Source organism: Daldinia decipiens (assembly GCF_022478715.1).
Source record: "Daldinia decipiens strain CBS 113046 unplaced genomic scaffold F4813scaffold_3, whole genome shotgun sequence".
Taxonomy (NCBI): domain Eukaryota; kingdom Fungi; phylum Ascomycota; class Sordariomycetes; order Xylariales; family Hypoxylaceae; genus Daldinia; species Daldinia decipiens.
Genome location: NW_026054546.1, coordinates 123,006 through 137,921, shown reverse-complemented (window position 1 = coordinate 137,921; position 14,916 = coordinate 123,006). Strand labels below are relative to the sequence as shown.

Genomic DNA, 14,916 nt, shown 5'->3' with positions numbered 1-14,916 from the left:
AACCAAATTGAACCAAACCAAACCTCGGCTGCTCCCGTATGTAGACCCACTATATTCATCATACCTACTTCGTATGTACATATAAGTCAAGTAACTTATAAGTCAAGTAACTATCAACGATTACTGATCGGTTCGAGTATACTTTACTTTATTACTTATACACCTCGGGTCGCTTAGATATTAGAAATCAGAACAACACGTATGTAGTACGGGCCCTCTCGCTCCTCCGTGTAATGATCAACCTAGTAACCTGTTGACGTTGTGTTAGTTAGGTAGTTAGTTATACGTTAAATGGATTGAGTACCTAGCTGCCCGCAATGGCAGACACCCAAGGAAACGTTGCGCTCGTCGTCGGTGCGTCGAGAGGCATAGGAAGACAAATCGCCGTGGACCTAGCGAAGAACGGATATTCCGGTAAGCCCGTCTATTACAAGCCAGATATAGGCTATAACTTATAAGCAATCGCGGTCCTAATCATATATACGCGCGCGCGTGTGTCCTCTTAGTCGTCGTCGCAGCTAAATCAACAAGTGACGCCCAGAGCGTCGTTCCCTTCCCGCCGGACCCCAACTCTCCTCAGTCTACTATTAGTACCGTTGAGCGGGAGATCCGCGAAGCCGGCGGCCAAGCAACAGCCATACCGGTGGATGTCCGGGACTTTGCCAGTGTGCAGAAGCTCGTGGACAGGACCATCGAGGTCGGTAGCGCTTTGACTCCATACACTCCCTTGCACCAAGTCCACTAACACCCACCCCCCAGACCTACAGCCGCCTCGACGTCCTGGTCTACAACTCGGGCGCAATATGGTGGGCCTCGGTCGACGACACGCCCATGAAGCGGTTCCAGCTCATGCAGCGCGTGAACCCGGAGGGTCTCTACGGCGCCATCCAGGCCAGCCTGCCGCACCTCAAGCGGCGCCGCCGCGGACGCATCGTCGTCGTTAGCCCGCCCATCTACAGCCGCTTTTTCCGCGGAAAGACGGCGTACGCCGTGGGCAAGGTGGGCATGAGCGTGCTGACCAAGGGGCTCGCCATGGATTTCGAGAGGCAGGGGTTGCGCGAGATGGCGGTTACCAGTCTCTGGCCGGCTGCCGTGCGTATTTCTCTATTTTCCATCGTCTACTACTACTACTTCTACTACTACTACTACTACTACCACTCTTACCCCTTTAGCCAGTCGTTGTCCCGATTTTCTGAGTGTGTCGTTGGTTGTATGACAGAGTAGCTTACTCGCTATTCCTCTAGGCCATCGAATCCGCCGCCACCGTCAAAGCAACACGCCCCAACCCCTCCGAAGCGCGGGACCTGCGCCGCGCAACCATATTCTCAGACGCCGTGCTCGCCGTCCTACGCGCGCCCGCCCCCAGCGTAAACGGCCGGCTCGAGCTCGACGAGGACTTCCTGCGCACCGAAGCAGGCGGACGCGTTGCCGACTTCTCCAAGTATGCCGTCGTTCCTGGTTCGGAGCCGAGGCGCATCATGCCGGCTGTGCTGCCGGACTTGACGGTCGCGGAGCAGGACGACGAGGGCAAGAGGATGGATAGTGCTGCGGAGAGGAAGAGGGCAAAACTGTAATGTCGTGGGCTGGGACCGAGATGTTTCAGGGGTGGGGTTCATTTATTTATTATTTTATTGTATGGAGGTTAGTTACGATATAGAAGTACGTAGATATACGTATAAGCTATATTATTGAATGATGAATCAAAAATAAAAGAAGAAACATTTATTACTTTTGCGGCCTGAAGCTGTAGTAGCCTCCAAAGATTATTACACCAAGACATATTATTAGTGAAGCAATTCCATTTATGAAAGCGAGGCTACTGTTATTAGAGTAGTAAATGGAGCCAGTATGAGTTATGGTGCCAAAAAATCGTATTTGCAAGAGCAACACTACCTAGAGAGCTATGATCACAAGTGCAATGTAATAGAAAAACACATCAACAAAGTTCACTTTCCAGTCCTAATATTAAGCAGCTATTGCTTGAGTAACATGTTTCTGTCCTATGAGAAACTCTCAGAGTCAATGCTTGCGAACCTTTTTTGCCAAATCGGAAAAACTTCCCCTGTACCAGTGCGTAATAAAGGTGAGAGTATGCAAATGCAACTTAATAGGCCCTAGAATACATCTCCATTGATCATTAATCCTGCTTCATCATCATCCATGCATGCAAAAGCAGTACCACTAGTATGGTTGTGTATCCACAGAAATGAATCGAACGCGTGAGATCGTAAGAACATTTTTGCCCTGTTGCGAAAGTATCCCTATCAGGCAGCCTTTTCTCTCTCCTTAGATATAGTTGATTAGCATGATGAGCATTGCTCCACCGAGAATTCCGCTCATGCCTAGGGTACCAATGGGCAGAGAAGCAGCAGCCGAGGTGGGAGGGGCACTCTCAGAGGGGCTAGGAGTAGGCTGAGTGCTCGAGTGAGAGTGAGGCTCGCTGGTGGTCACGCTAGAGGTGTGAGAGGAATGGGTCTCGGTGGTGCTGCCACTGCTGGTGACGTAGGTTGCGGTGTTGGTAGTCTCAGTGACAGAAGCAGTGGTGCTGCCGGTTCCAGTCTCGATGGTTCCAGTCTCGGTTGACTCGGTGGTCGACAGAGAGAGAGTCTCGGTGGCAGAGCCGATGACGGGAGTGCTGGTCTCAGGGCCGGTCACGTAGGAAGAGGGAGTAGCAGTCACGAGGACAGTAGACGGGGTGCCCGTGGGGTAGCCGGGGTAACCACCACTGGGAGTGTAGACCTCGCCAGTAGTGTCAGTAGGGGGGACCGTCTTGGTGACCGTAACGCCCTCGCAGGTGCAGGAAGACTCTTCCTTCTTGACAACCTCAACGTTGGATGTAGCCTATTAGGAATAACGGTTAGCCGTCAGGAAAAAGGTTAAGTATGTTAATAGTTAGGCAGCGCATAGGGAAGCGAGGGTAAATAGCGAGTCAAACGCTTCGGTAGACGAGATGAGAAGGTAAATTAGACAACAGTTGAGAGTAGGGAATGTAACTCACCATGCCGGTGGCGATCATGGCCATGGTAACGAGGACCTTAGAGAACTGCATCTTGGCGACTTGATCTAGTGTACTCGAAGAATATTGTAGAGGATGTTTGGGTTTGCGAACTGCGACAAGTTGTAAGAATTAGGAATGATCTAACGGTCCTGATGATCGACGAAGAATATTTGTCTAGGACGTCGAAGGTGTAAGGAAACGGTCGATAGATTGGATGATAGACGTGAAGAAGAAAAAGGTGGAAGAGAAAAAAAATAGAGGGACAGCTTGACGTGTTTGTAGTACCTCGTACCTTGGATCAATGTCGGGAAGGTGGGTAGATTTGTAGAAAGAGGGAAGGAAGGGTTGTGGGTGATTCACAGCAGAGATACGTTTATATCTGGCAGTTGCGTCTCGACGGTGATTTTGGAAGGCACGAAGCAACCAGGGTACTTAGACCCGAACAGGAAGTAGATATTTAATTTTTAGTGAATAATGCCTACCTACAGGTATGTACGAGCAACTAATTTATAAGGAATCTGATGTTAGGTAGCTAGGTAGGTAGGTAATCTAGATCGATTCATCCCACTTCCATGGTTACCGCAAGGAAGGTATCTTGAATCAGCATGTGTACCTACCTCCTATACATCCATACCTACCTATGGACCTAACTAACCTATTGGAACATTAGTACATTACCCCTGAGGTACATATTTATGTGTGTACTACCTACATTAGGTACATGTATATCCTTCCCCCCCTTTTTTTTTCTTTTTCTCTATCTGATCCTTTTGATCTTGAAGTTCTGCTAATAATATTTCCTGCCACCACCCGCTTTCCCGCAGATCAAGTGTTGCCTCATCTAATTTACCCGTTTGCTACCCGCCTAGTAGATATACTTGATTTATAGTACTGTTACCTAGGTAGGTAGTTACACGCTTGATTGGCATACTTTGACTTGTTCATGTACTACCGTCTACTAAGCCATCGTCTCATATCGCTGGCTACCTACCATCTACTTGCGACATATCGAATGACAGTTAACCGTTCCCCAAGAATTCCTTCCCCGGTAACGAATCTCGACAATCTAACTAGCAAACCCCTGCTCCTTAGATAGGATGTCTTACCACAAGTAATGAATTTCAGTTAGGAGGTGGTTCGTCGTCTGCTGGTCCAATCTTCCTCTGGTCCAACTTGACGTACAACCCTACAAACCGGGCCGATGCAGTGTACAAATCTACTTAACTTGATGCATCTTGTAGTCCCTATATCCAGCCTACGAGATGAACTGACTACGAGGCAACTTGGAATTCTTCAGCCCTGTCGTGATATGTGACTGAACCTCTATCATATAAACACTGCATGAATTTTGCATACAATTTAGTGATATGATAGCCTTATTTCCCAACTCTGGATCCTCATCCTAGGGGGTACAGTTCTCGTAGAGTGGACCTGTTACGAACATGTCTAAAACAGGGACCTTCTGAACTGGTAGTTGGCAAACTGACGCGCCTATGAATTAAGTCAGGGGCTGCAAGAGATGCATAGGTCCAACCGCCAGGGTGATAGTAGAATACTTCATAACCTAGGGCGCTAGATAATGGATCAATATACAGACACAGGGCGTTAATTCACTAGCTCAACAACAATTATCGTTTATATATAGTTACAGTTTTTAACACAGTAGTTTTGACTGGGGTTGTTAACGAAATCAGGGCGGGTTCCGGCTGAGATTCCGAAGAAGCCTAGGACAATGACGTACGAGTAAGGGGAAGTGCATTAGACAGATTCCATGATTCCATTGCCTACCTAGGTACCTAGGTAAGTAGGCCAGGTATTCTAATACTAATAAATAAGTACTTGCTTGAGCATAGATCAAGTACCTATCTAATTCTAAGAATTTAGCTTGGTAGAGAAGCATGCTATTCCTATAGGGCTAGGAGGATCCGGGAGCATATATTGATGGTTGAATATGTGCTCAGCGAGATGAAAGATCACATTGCTGTTTTTCAAGTCTGTGTATTGTGTGACGAGCAGTCTGCCACAGACGACTTAACTTTAGACTCCTTAGACTAACATAGGCCGAAGCTCTACGGGCTAAAACGGAGTTACAAATAGTTGGTACATAATAGACGGTATCTCGTCAAGACGGTATCTCGTTAAGACATCCATCCAATATACTGGAACAGATAGATATACTGTTGAATCATCACGAGCCCAACTTAAAAACTTACCGGCAGAACCGCTTGCTCTGGCTACCTAGGTAGACTTAGGACGTCCGGACTCGAGGCATTTCCCCTTAGGGCATTTCCTAAATGTCCCTGTTATAGGGAGAAATCCCCTTCTTAAGTTCATGTACGATCTCTGCTGCCTCTTGAGCACTCCTCGCTTCGAAATCATACCTCTTGCTTTCTGTGGCCTTGTATACTAGTAGCTAGTCCGAGTTTCAGCATATACACCATGCGTATGAGTAGGGGATCATGTTGACTTACTTTAAAATTGGTCGGATGGCGACGTGAAACACTACATCCGACCACATTGCTGAAGTGAACCGTCGTGGTCTTTCCTCCTTCACGTATTGCCTTGCCTCCGGATGATGGCTGTATGTATACGTACTCGCCATCGATTACGAGGATTCGCTCGTTCATACCAACAAACCTCATCGTCTGTTTGCGCCAAACCGTATATTTCTTGTACTTGACGTCACCGCTGCCGGCTTCGTCTTGCATTATGTTCTCCTGGGCAAGAGGGTGTGGCGTCATGAGCTTCTTCTTTCCCTTTAGGGGTGGCTCGTTCCATACGTGCGGCTTGGGGGAAGGACTGCTAGGGGAACCAATCGTTAGTGGACCATCCGTTGCAAACCGGCGACGATGAAGTTCTAGGTCCTCAACATTGCCGATGGATGAAACAGTACGGTCTACGAGAACTACAGCTCCAGAGTCGGGGAGTTTGAGCACGTGGGTGTTCTTATCCAGTTGTCTCTTACGGCAAACTAGATCAAGAACCTCAGCAAGATACATATCCGTAGTAACATCAAGGGTTACCATTTGCCCTGGAGCAGTGTTGGACGATAGAATATGGACTTTTAGGAGCTTATGTTGTCCTCTATTCGTAGCCGGGGCAGAGGCTTGAGGCGGCGGCTTATCAGCTAGGGGCGTGTCCACCCGGTAGGTTGTAGTAATAATGGGATTCGACCGCGGATGTGCTGTCGCTAGCGGGGAAACTTGTGGTTGGGGCGTACTTTTGGGCGTTGCTTCTTCGTCATTCACGTCTTCTGCTACGTCTTGTTGTTCGTATTGTGGCGTTTGGGTTTGATTCTCCGCGAAACCGGCCTCTGAAGCTTGCACTAGGGCAAATTCATCGTAGGCTTTGGAGGCCGATCGCGATCTCGCCGCTCTATTGTTTGCCGTGGTGAAGGAATTTACAGGCTTCTTACGATCTAATGGTTCGAAATCGTCGTCAACCTCGCCACCTTCTTCGACCATCCGTAAAGTCCACCAATTCACGTTGAGCTTATCGGCAGGAACTGGAGGTTGGAGCTTTTCGGCATGGTACCTCCATAGACTCAGACCAATCAACTCAGCAACGGTCACTGGTCTGAAAGTTCCATCTGCCTCCTGGATATTGCGTCGTATAGGAACTTCAAAAGGTGTCTCTGGATCTTCGGAGAACGGCGCATAGATTCGTATCCTGAGAGGGTCGGGGTCTCCTTGGCCTGACAGGGTTGCAAACGCATCAAAAGGCATAGCTGGCTTCGTCTTTTTCGCATTGAAGGCATCTGAGAGCAGGCTACGAGGTGGGGCCATGCTTAGAGGCCTAATAGTACTCATAGGTCGAGGGGGTGGAAGAGCTTGGAGCACCTGTGGCTGCGATGGCGGCGCCGGCTTCCTGATTGTAGACTGTCGTAGTAGTTGTTTCGGCACGTTACCGACCACCTGTTGGCCGGGAGAGGTACCAACTGCCGGGTTCTCAACCGTATCCAAGATAGAAGTTGAATCAACACTCTCGACAAACGCCGAGGAAGTGTCCGACATATCAGAATTCTCCTCTTCTTCGGCAAGCAGGTCACTTTCATGATGTCTGATGCCTTGGCTGGATTCTGGGGTAGTTCTAGAGTGTGATCTCATTGCCCTCGTTCTTGTAGCTTCCTTGTTTTTGTGATAACCCGAAGCATCAAACTCGTTGTCAGACGAAATCTCGCTACTGGTGACGGTATCCCGCCGCGGCCGTTCCTTGACCGTCTCCAAAGTTGGCTGCGATCCTCGTCGAGGTACCGGGCCAGCACGTGGAGATGACATATTGGTGGCTTGACGTAGATTGGACGATTGGATAGGCGAGGATCCAGCTCGACTTCGGAGGGGCATCTTTGCAAATCTTATCTGCTGTGCAGCCCTCTGATCCGCATCGTCGTCACTCTCGTCGCTCAGGTCACTACTGTCATCTTCCTCCATTTGCTCTCGGCGCCTTTCCCTGCGCCGCTTGAGAGCGCTTCCCGGTCCCAACGTATCCCCGCCACCAGTCAGCATACCCCCCTCTTCGGCCTCATCCTCGAGCGTCAAGCCTGTAGATCTCGGGGCAGCCTGGAAGTATTCAGAGGCGATAGCAGTAGGTATCGGGGGCGAGTGGGTTCGCTTGATATGTGATGGGTTCGATCGCCAGCCAGCGGCTTTAAAAGGAGCAGTGTTAAGGAAACTATCGTTGATCGTAATGAGGCGCTCGCCAACGCCATCAGCAACTTCGCTAAGGTAGCTTGTCCGTAATTGGTATGACACCAAACTAATTGGCAGATTCAATGTTAGCGTATTCATTCATTATTTTATTATGAGGGGCTACAACCTACTCTTCAACTTGTATCAACGACATCCTGAATAGTAGACCAGCTTACTTGACGAGAAGAAACCAATTGTATTCATTCTCGTGAGGTGAGAATCATGCCAGGTTTAAATACCTGGTATGAAGTAAATTTGAGGTGCGTGTCTGCGACACAACTGGCGCAATTATAAGCTGATAGTCTTTGTTATAAGTTTAGGAACGGGAGTTGAGTACATAACTCCTATAGGTGTGTTATCGGGTGGTTATCAGGGGGTTATCAGGGAATCAGGGGGTATTGGCATTGGTATCGCGAAAATGGCTCGTGCACTCTGTTACCTAAGTGTACCTGCCAACACCAACTTTAGCGTCATACACATGCACTAATTAGCTAATGCAAAGTTACACGGCCACCAACAAAACCTTAGGTACTGTGGGATGGGATTACGTAATTACTGGCTATACTGAAAATTAGTGGGCGAAGCCCACTAATCATAAACCCTTCCTAATACAACATCTATTCCAACCCCATAGTACCTAGGTTCCAGTGATACGCAAACAATTCTACTACCTACATGTATACTGGAGGTATAAATATTCATCAATATCATTGTAGCATATACCTAGTATATGTGCTATATATATGCTATGTACCTCTCGTGATATAGGTAAAACACTTTATCCACGCCACACAAACTCGACCACAGAAATAAAGGTCAAAGGATTAGCGTTGACATGAGCCAGCTCAAATCGCTCATCAGCATCGCGGAAAATCTTAGCCCACGCGTCAACAGGACGCTCCCTTGCATTGAAGAGCGCCATTATTCTTAGATCGGAAGCCGTACCCATGTTTTGGATCGAGCGTGCCAAGGCTGGTTCTTCGGTCTCGCCCTGGTTGCCAATATACTCGATGAGGACCAAACGAGCTCCCGGCTTTAAGCCAGGGATCATAGCTCGTAACATCTTGACTGCCTCGTGATCCGGCCAGTCGTGGAGGATCAGCTTGATTATATAGATGTCTGCCTGGACAGGTTGCGGCTGAAAGAAGTCATGCGCTACAAACGATACGCGGTCTTTCAAGTCTTCAGGGACATTGGCCTCGAATACCGTCTGCACTTGCGGCAAGTCCTGCACTGTAATGGTGAGTTCAGGGAATTTTTGTGCTAGCGCGAAAGCATCATGACCAGCAGAGCCCCCGACCTAGTTAATATTAGCCATATTTCTAACTAATTTTATATTTCGTGATATACATAAATATAGTAAGGAATTGTAAGGAATTGTAAGAACTTACATCAACCACTGATGCCTTTCCTACGGCTTTCCAATCATAAGCGTCGAGCACTATCATATTGAAATTAGTGAATGCTAGCCAACTCGCTGGCTACCGAAGGACTTGTGTCTCGACGAGGCTTTTGGGCTTTGACAAAAACCAAATAGTGGATAACAGACTTACAGACTCCTTCAAGATGGAAGATCTCTTTTATATAGGCCATGAATGAGACAAAATCTCTCTGCCGCCAGCCCTTGTTCTCTCCTTCGCCATCGTTCTCAAGCAGATCCCAAGAAGTTTTATGGTTTCCGAGTTTCCCTCCACTGTATAGTAAGGCAAATGATGTCTCGTCCATGTCCTGGGTTAAAGCCGGCTTTCCACGGCTATATTTTCTCAATGCTTCAGGCATGACCATCATCGGTGCACTTGCGACGTCTAGGACTGAGGATACAAGTGCCTTTAATCCAGCATTCCGTGCTAATGCTGCTGACCGAGAAGTGTGACGAATATTCGATGAGGATTTACCAGGATCTGTTTCTTCGAAGAGACGAAGAGTCACAGCATGCCGTAGAACTCGCCGAACGACATCCTCAGGAAGAGAAACGCGCTGGGCAATTTCGGGATACGAGGCGGTGCCGTCGAGGGGGACGGCAGACCAGAAGTCGAAATGGTTCAGGATATTGAGTGCTGAGGCATCGGGTATGCACTATACATGTTAGGATAAAGGGGATTTGAAGGTAACTAGATGATAGGATGAGAATTCTCACGCTATGAACATAATTATAAATACTCTCACTCGGACCCTGTGATAGATACCATAGATCTGATAGAGCATCCGCTAACAATTGGCGAGTTACGAATGCTTCGGGCGACAAGCTACTATAGCTGGTTGGACTATCGGCCGCAAAGGTCGGCTGTTGGATATTATTGTCCTTCAAGTAGCGCGTGAATGTCTCCGAGAGTTCCGTAATCTTTGCCGCAAGGCTGTTTAGTGTTGGTTGCGAATCTGCCATTGTATGGATTGATCACCCGCGCTCTATTCTCACCAAAAGGAAGACGACTAATAAAAACAGGAGCACGGCTGGGGCCTGGAAGCTAGGCGGGCTTTTATATTAACTAAATCCCAACCATGATCATCCAGGCCCTTCGTGATTGTAGGAGGTCCGCAGCCGGAGCTGTAAACTAAAAAAGTTGTCTTGGTATTCGGTCTTGGTATTCGGTCGAAAGCTTCTTCTTTCATAAATTCGTACGAAGGATGAGTGACATGTGAGCCGATTGATTAGATAATGGTAATCTTATCAATCTAATCAATCTCATCAAAGGAGAGACCCGGTAGGTACGTGGAGCACCCCCATTCCAGCCAAGCCACTAGAATTACGTGCAAACGTAAAAAATATGTTGATCTTGAATGGTGAATTCCGGGAAGTGTCGTCGAGATCGTCCACTTATAGTGATTTGAGGTTCCAATTACGTATAATATGTCGCTCATCTCCACTTACTCACCGACCTACCTGCCTAAGGTAGCTAGGTGGACATCTGACGTGACTATACAGATCGATCTGGAAGCTCTCCGAGATGGGCCATGCAGTTCTAGTTTGCTGAATTTGCTCTTGATATTTGCTGTTATAGTACGAGGTATCTAGCCCTTATTGCCCTTGAAACTAAGTTATATACTTATAGTATAAAATTTAAATTATATTCTAACTGAGGTACTACAAAAAATCATTAGCATTGTTTGCCTTGGATGTGGTATAGAACAGATTCCTACGACTGTAAGTGGGAGATAACTTTGGATTCGGTTTAGTGAAACCGCAAACAGGTAGGTATACTGCGGGTAAATTCGTATTCTCGCCAAGCTTTTGACTATAACCGTAAGTAAATTTCTCCAATTCGTAGTTCTTATTCGACTACGGATTATTAGAGGCCTAGCTCATCAGAAATTCAGTTGTGCTGAGAAGAACCTCGTATTCCATAAGTTTTTCTAGCCTATAGTACTTAACTAGTACTGACAAAGAAGAAAAATATTAACAAGGGTAACAGTAGGATATGCGGTTAAGTAGATTTTATTCCATGAAGGGAAAAGGAGCGGAAAATTTGAAGACTCTGAAATAGAGATGAAGTTGAATAAATCTAACTTTGGGTACTTGCATGTACATGTGCCTGATAGAGCTATATATAGGTAAGTGCCTATCGTGTACCTTACTAATACTTAGGTACTTATATAAGCATATGACGCACGGTCCATCTAAACAGCCACACTCCACATTGCATATGCCTTATGACGCCACATTAACCTAAGCTTTCAGATATTAGACATTGGAACTACATCATCATCATTATATTCTACACCTGGCCAACTCTTACTTCATTACGTGAAAATGGGGCTCGTCGACTATTCAGACTCAGACTCCGACTCCGAACCCGTCGCCAAGCCCGCGCCCCCCTCGCAATCGGTAACCGCTCCAGGAGCGAGCGGCAAGAAACCATTCCAGAAAGTAGTCGACCGAGCGAAACCAGGCAAGATCCTCGTCAACCTTCCGCAGAGCTCATCTAGTCGCGACAAGAGCAAACTTGCCGATGGAGATAACGAACCACCCCCGAAACGCACAAGGGTTACAGGCAGAGGAGGCGCGTTCAGCAGCTTCAACTCATTCCTCCCGCCTCCAAAGAACGTCGGGAAGCCTGCGGCGTCGAGTAGTAGCGGGAAGCCCGCGCCAAGGCCTGGTATCAACCTGAAGACGGGTGCTACCCCTGGTTTCAGTAGGGAGATGGACGGGAATGAAGAGGGGGGGTCAGACGAGACATCAAAAAGGGGTGAAGACGCAAATTCTTCGGCAAAGCAGCCATCTATACCCGCGGAACAGAAGCCAGCAGACGAGGTCAAACTAGTCGGCAAACCATTAATGTTCAAGCCGTTATCAGTATCGCGAAAACCAGGCAAGAAGAGCGCGACCAAAGCATCAAAGACCGCTATTACAACATGTACACCGCCAGCTCCTCAGCCAAGCGCGGAATCACAGTCACAGTCACAGTCACAGGCACAGGCACAGGAGAAAGACAAGGTGGAACGACCTCCGAAAAGGCAGAAAATATCACTATTCTCAATATCCGACGATCCAGAGACGGAAGCAGTAGAGACCACCACATCCAGCACCGGCATCTACGAGCCCATGTTCAGCACCCCCACTTCCGCAGCCGACGACTTCGCCGCATACGACGCGCAATTCGCAGCATCCCACAGCGCATTACCACCCCAAGCCACGCCCTCCAGCGCCGACACCCTCGACTCCATAGCCGCAGACATGAACCTGTCCGCCGCGGCGCGACGCGAGCTGTTCGGGCGCGGCGGCGACCCGTCGTCCTCGTCGGGAAGCCGCGTGGTGCGCTTCGACACGGACCGCGAGTACGCGCACAACGAAGCGCTGCGCGCCGCGGGCCAGCTGCAGCCCACGTACAACCCCGTGCGCTCCATCGCCCCCGGGAAGCACAGCCTGCGGCAGCTCGTCACGCAGGTCCAGAGCCAGCGCGACGCGTTGGAGGAGAGCTTTGCGAAGGGGCATGGGAATCGGAAGGAGGCTAGCGCCAAGTACGGCTGGTGATGGGGGTAGGGGTGGGGGTGGTGGTGATGGTGGTGATATATCTCTTGACGTAAAGAAAGGGGGGAAATTATTTATATTGGTTTATGCGTATGGACGTATGTACGTGCATACATCCAGACGGGCGAGATGGAGAGTCAAGCAATGGAGAATGAAAGCGGCTTTGTTTGGACTAATGGCAGAGTACTATGGCATGGCATTGGCGTAAATCGTAAATCGTAAATCGTTGTCCTCCGAGGCATTCATCAAATCAAAAAGTTCATAACTAACCAGAAAGAGAGATATCATGAGTTATTTCTTTATCCATTATCATCCTACCCAGTGAAGTAAGCGCCTGTCCTATCCTATCCTAATTCGAATATACTTACACGACGCCGAGAATCAAACCGTCGGGCGGGTATCTAACCTAGGTAGGTAGCTTATATAAAAGCAGGTATATATATATATATATATATAGGTACCTATATATGCAATCTCTGTCCACAGCATACAGCAACCAAGTAACCTAACCTAGGTATATATGTAACTTAGGTAGTATCTACCCATCCAATCCCTAACAAGTCTCCACCGCCGCCGTCTTCCCCAGCTGCCACCCATCGCCCTTGAACAAAAACCCCCACTCCCCGCGCGTCACCGGCGATATGTCCTCGTACCCGTTCGGCGTCAGCGGCCCCAGCCGCTGCGACTGCTGGCTCTCGCGCAGCGACGACGACGACGACGACGATAGCAGCATCATCGAGTCGATCGAGGCGCTGCTCCAGAACGCTAGGCCCGGTGCTGGGCGGGCCGTGCGGTCTCCCTCGCCGTTGGTTTCCTCTCTGCTTTCGCCATCGTCATCGTCATCGTAGAGAAAGCTGGAGGAGGGTTTGATTTCTGCCTGTTGTGTATCCCCCGCGCCGTGTGGTTTGTCGGCGTCGCGCTTATCTGTGTTTGCTACTACGGGTGCTTTTTGCGCCGCTACCTGAGGCACAAGTTTAGCCGTCGGCTTGAAGATTCGTGTCGTTGTGGCGGTTGCTAGTTGGGTGTTTAGCTTCAGCACGGGTGTTGTCTGTGTTCTGGGCGGTGTCTTGGGCGGAGGCGGTGCGCCGATTTTTATCACGGGTTTTGTCTCCCGCTCCCGCTCCCGTTCCTCGTGGGTCATTTCGAAGGCCCCGGTTCGGTCCGGGCCTCCGTATGCTCGTCTATACATGCTCTCCACATCTTTCAACGCTCGCGAGTTTACCCCGAGCCAGTCGTAGCTCCGGAGGAGATCTGATTTCGATATGGGCCGTCCGCCATTGGCAAGGACAAGGCGCCGTAATGCATCTACCGCATCTTCAAGACGTGTGCTATCTGGTGTCTTTGCAGTGGGTGAGATGGGAGAGTGTAAAGTAGCGGTGCCGTATGTGAAGCGCGCATAGACGGCAAGGGCGGATTTAAAACTATATAGTCTGTCGAGACCAAGTAACGTTAAGCCTTCCGACGAGAATAACACCTCGTTTTGCAGCATACTTCTGCGAACAAGATCTTCGTTTAGGCCGCATGCGGATGCAGTCGCGGCTGGAGGCAACCAGCTGGTACCTATACGAAACCTTCGCTCCGCTTTGAGGATGGTAGTCCGTAATGTCTTCTCGGCTTTAGGGGCGAGTAAGCTGGTGTGGATCAACCGAATGCCAAACTCGTTTGGCCCCTGTGTTAGGGAGGTCGTCGAGGAGGCTGTAAGGACGCTGGATGGCGTTTGGGGTGTCATCGGCGTGCGAGGAAACGGTGTACCAGGTGTTGGGGGCACAACCCAACGACGAGGGCTAACAAGCGGCTCCGTGGGTGGAGGCGGAAATGACGAAGACGACACAGCTGTGCTAGGTAAAGAGTCTGATGTTGTAGATGATACTGTAGACGTCGAGTTTCCTGTGCCCCTTCGGACCAGTTGCCTCAGCCCTATGACAGGCGAAGCAAAGCGTGGAGACATAATCCCCGGCGTAGGCGGAGGCGAAGTAGGCGTGGGACATGGTGGCACCACGCTCGGGAGTTGATATTCCTTCCGAACAACAACCAGGGTAATATGCAAGGCTTTCCTCGCAAGCCTCTTGGACGTATACTCTAATGCTTCTGTTAAGTGAGAAGGTAGGTTGTAGGCATCGAGAATCGAAGGTCCTGCCTCTAAAGGCGAAGAGATACGTTGCTTCGACAGCGACATGACGAGCGATGAAGGGACTCCTCAGTAAGAGGCGGTATAGACAATGTCCTTGGATCTAGAAGGATGACCTGCTAGATATAAGTTTATA

The 14,916-nt window shown here is 49.1% G+C and overlaps 6 protein-coding genes across 6 annotated transcripts; 2 read left to right on the top strand and 4 right to left on the bottom strand.

Annotated features, from left to right (window-relative positions):
• Positions 1–36: 36 nt before the first annotated feature.
• On the top strand, positions 37–1,728 carry F4813DRAFT_344942 (short chain dehydrogenase family protein). Its single transcript, XM_049241705.1, has 5 exons — positions 37–199; positions 269–414; positions 507–697; positions 760–1,092; positions 1,245–1,728. The coding sequence occupies exons 2-5, from the start codon at positions 318–320 to the stop codon at positions 1,572–1,574; spliced, it is 951 nt and encodes a 316-aa protein (XP_049103549.1). The 5' UTR covers positions 37–199; positions 269–317; the 3' UTR covers positions 1,575–1,728.
• A 558-nt stretch (positions 1,729–2,286) lies between these two features.
• F4813DRAFT_398197 (uncharacterized protein) lies at positions 2,287–3,058 on the bottom strand (the record flags this gene model as incomplete). The annotated part of the gene is made up of 2 exons (XM_049248020.1): positions 2,999–3,058; positions 2,287–2,841 (listed from the first exon to the last, which is right to left on the bottom strand). Exons 1-2 carry the CDS (start codon positions 3,047–3,049, stop codon positions 2,287–2,289), a joined length of 606 nt encoding a protein of 201 aa, XP_049103548.1. The 5' UTR covers positions 3,050–3,058.
• A 2,035-nt stretch (positions 3,059–5,093) lies between these two features.
• On the bottom strand, positions 5,094–8,049 carry F4813DRAFT_164396 (SIN1-domain-containing protein). Its single transcript, XM_049239127.1, has 3 exons — positions 7,818–8,049; positions 5,470–7,753; positions 5,094–5,411 (listed from the first exon to the last, which is right to left on the bottom strand). The coding sequence occupies exons 1-3, from the start codon at positions 7,838–7,840 to the stop codon at positions 5,289–5,291; spliced, it is 2,430 nt and encodes an 809-aa protein (XP_049103547.1). The 5' UTR covers positions 7,841–8,049; the 3' UTR covers positions 5,094–5,288.
• Positions 8,050–8,293: 244 nt separating this feature from the next.
• F4813DRAFT_164371 (S-adenosyl-L-methionine-dependent methyltransferase) lies at positions 8,294–10,214 on the bottom strand. The gene is made up of 4 exons (XM_049239126.1): positions 9,824–10,214; positions 9,240–9,762; positions 9,078–9,127; positions 8,294–8,986 (listed from the first exon to the last, which is right to left on the bottom strand). The coding sequence occupies exons 1-4, from the start codon at positions 10,067–10,069 to the stop codon at positions 8,465–8,467; spliced, it is 1,341 nt and encodes a 446-aa protein (XP_049103546.1). The 5' UTR covers positions 10,070–10,214; the 3' UTR covers positions 8,294–8,464.
• Positions 10,215–11,374: 1,160 nt separating this feature from the next.
• Positions 11,375–12,937, top strand: F4813DRAFT_344937 (mitotic checkpoint regulator, MAD2B-interacting-domain-containing protein). The gene has a single exon (XM_049241704.1). It carries the CDS (start codon positions 11,435–11,437, stop codon positions 12,653–12,655), a length of 1,221 nt encoding a protein of 406 aa, XP_049103545.1. The 5' UTR covers positions 11,375–11,434; the 3' UTR covers positions 12,656–12,937.
• On the bottom strand, positions 12,931–14,916 carry F4813DRAFT_164332 (uncharacterized protein). The gene has a single exon (XM_049239125.1). It carries the CDS (start codon positions 14,826–14,828, stop codon positions 13,206–13,208), a length of 1,623 nt encoding a protein of 540 aa, XP_049103544.1. The 5' UTR covers positions 14,829–14,916; the 3' UTR covers positions 12,931–13,205.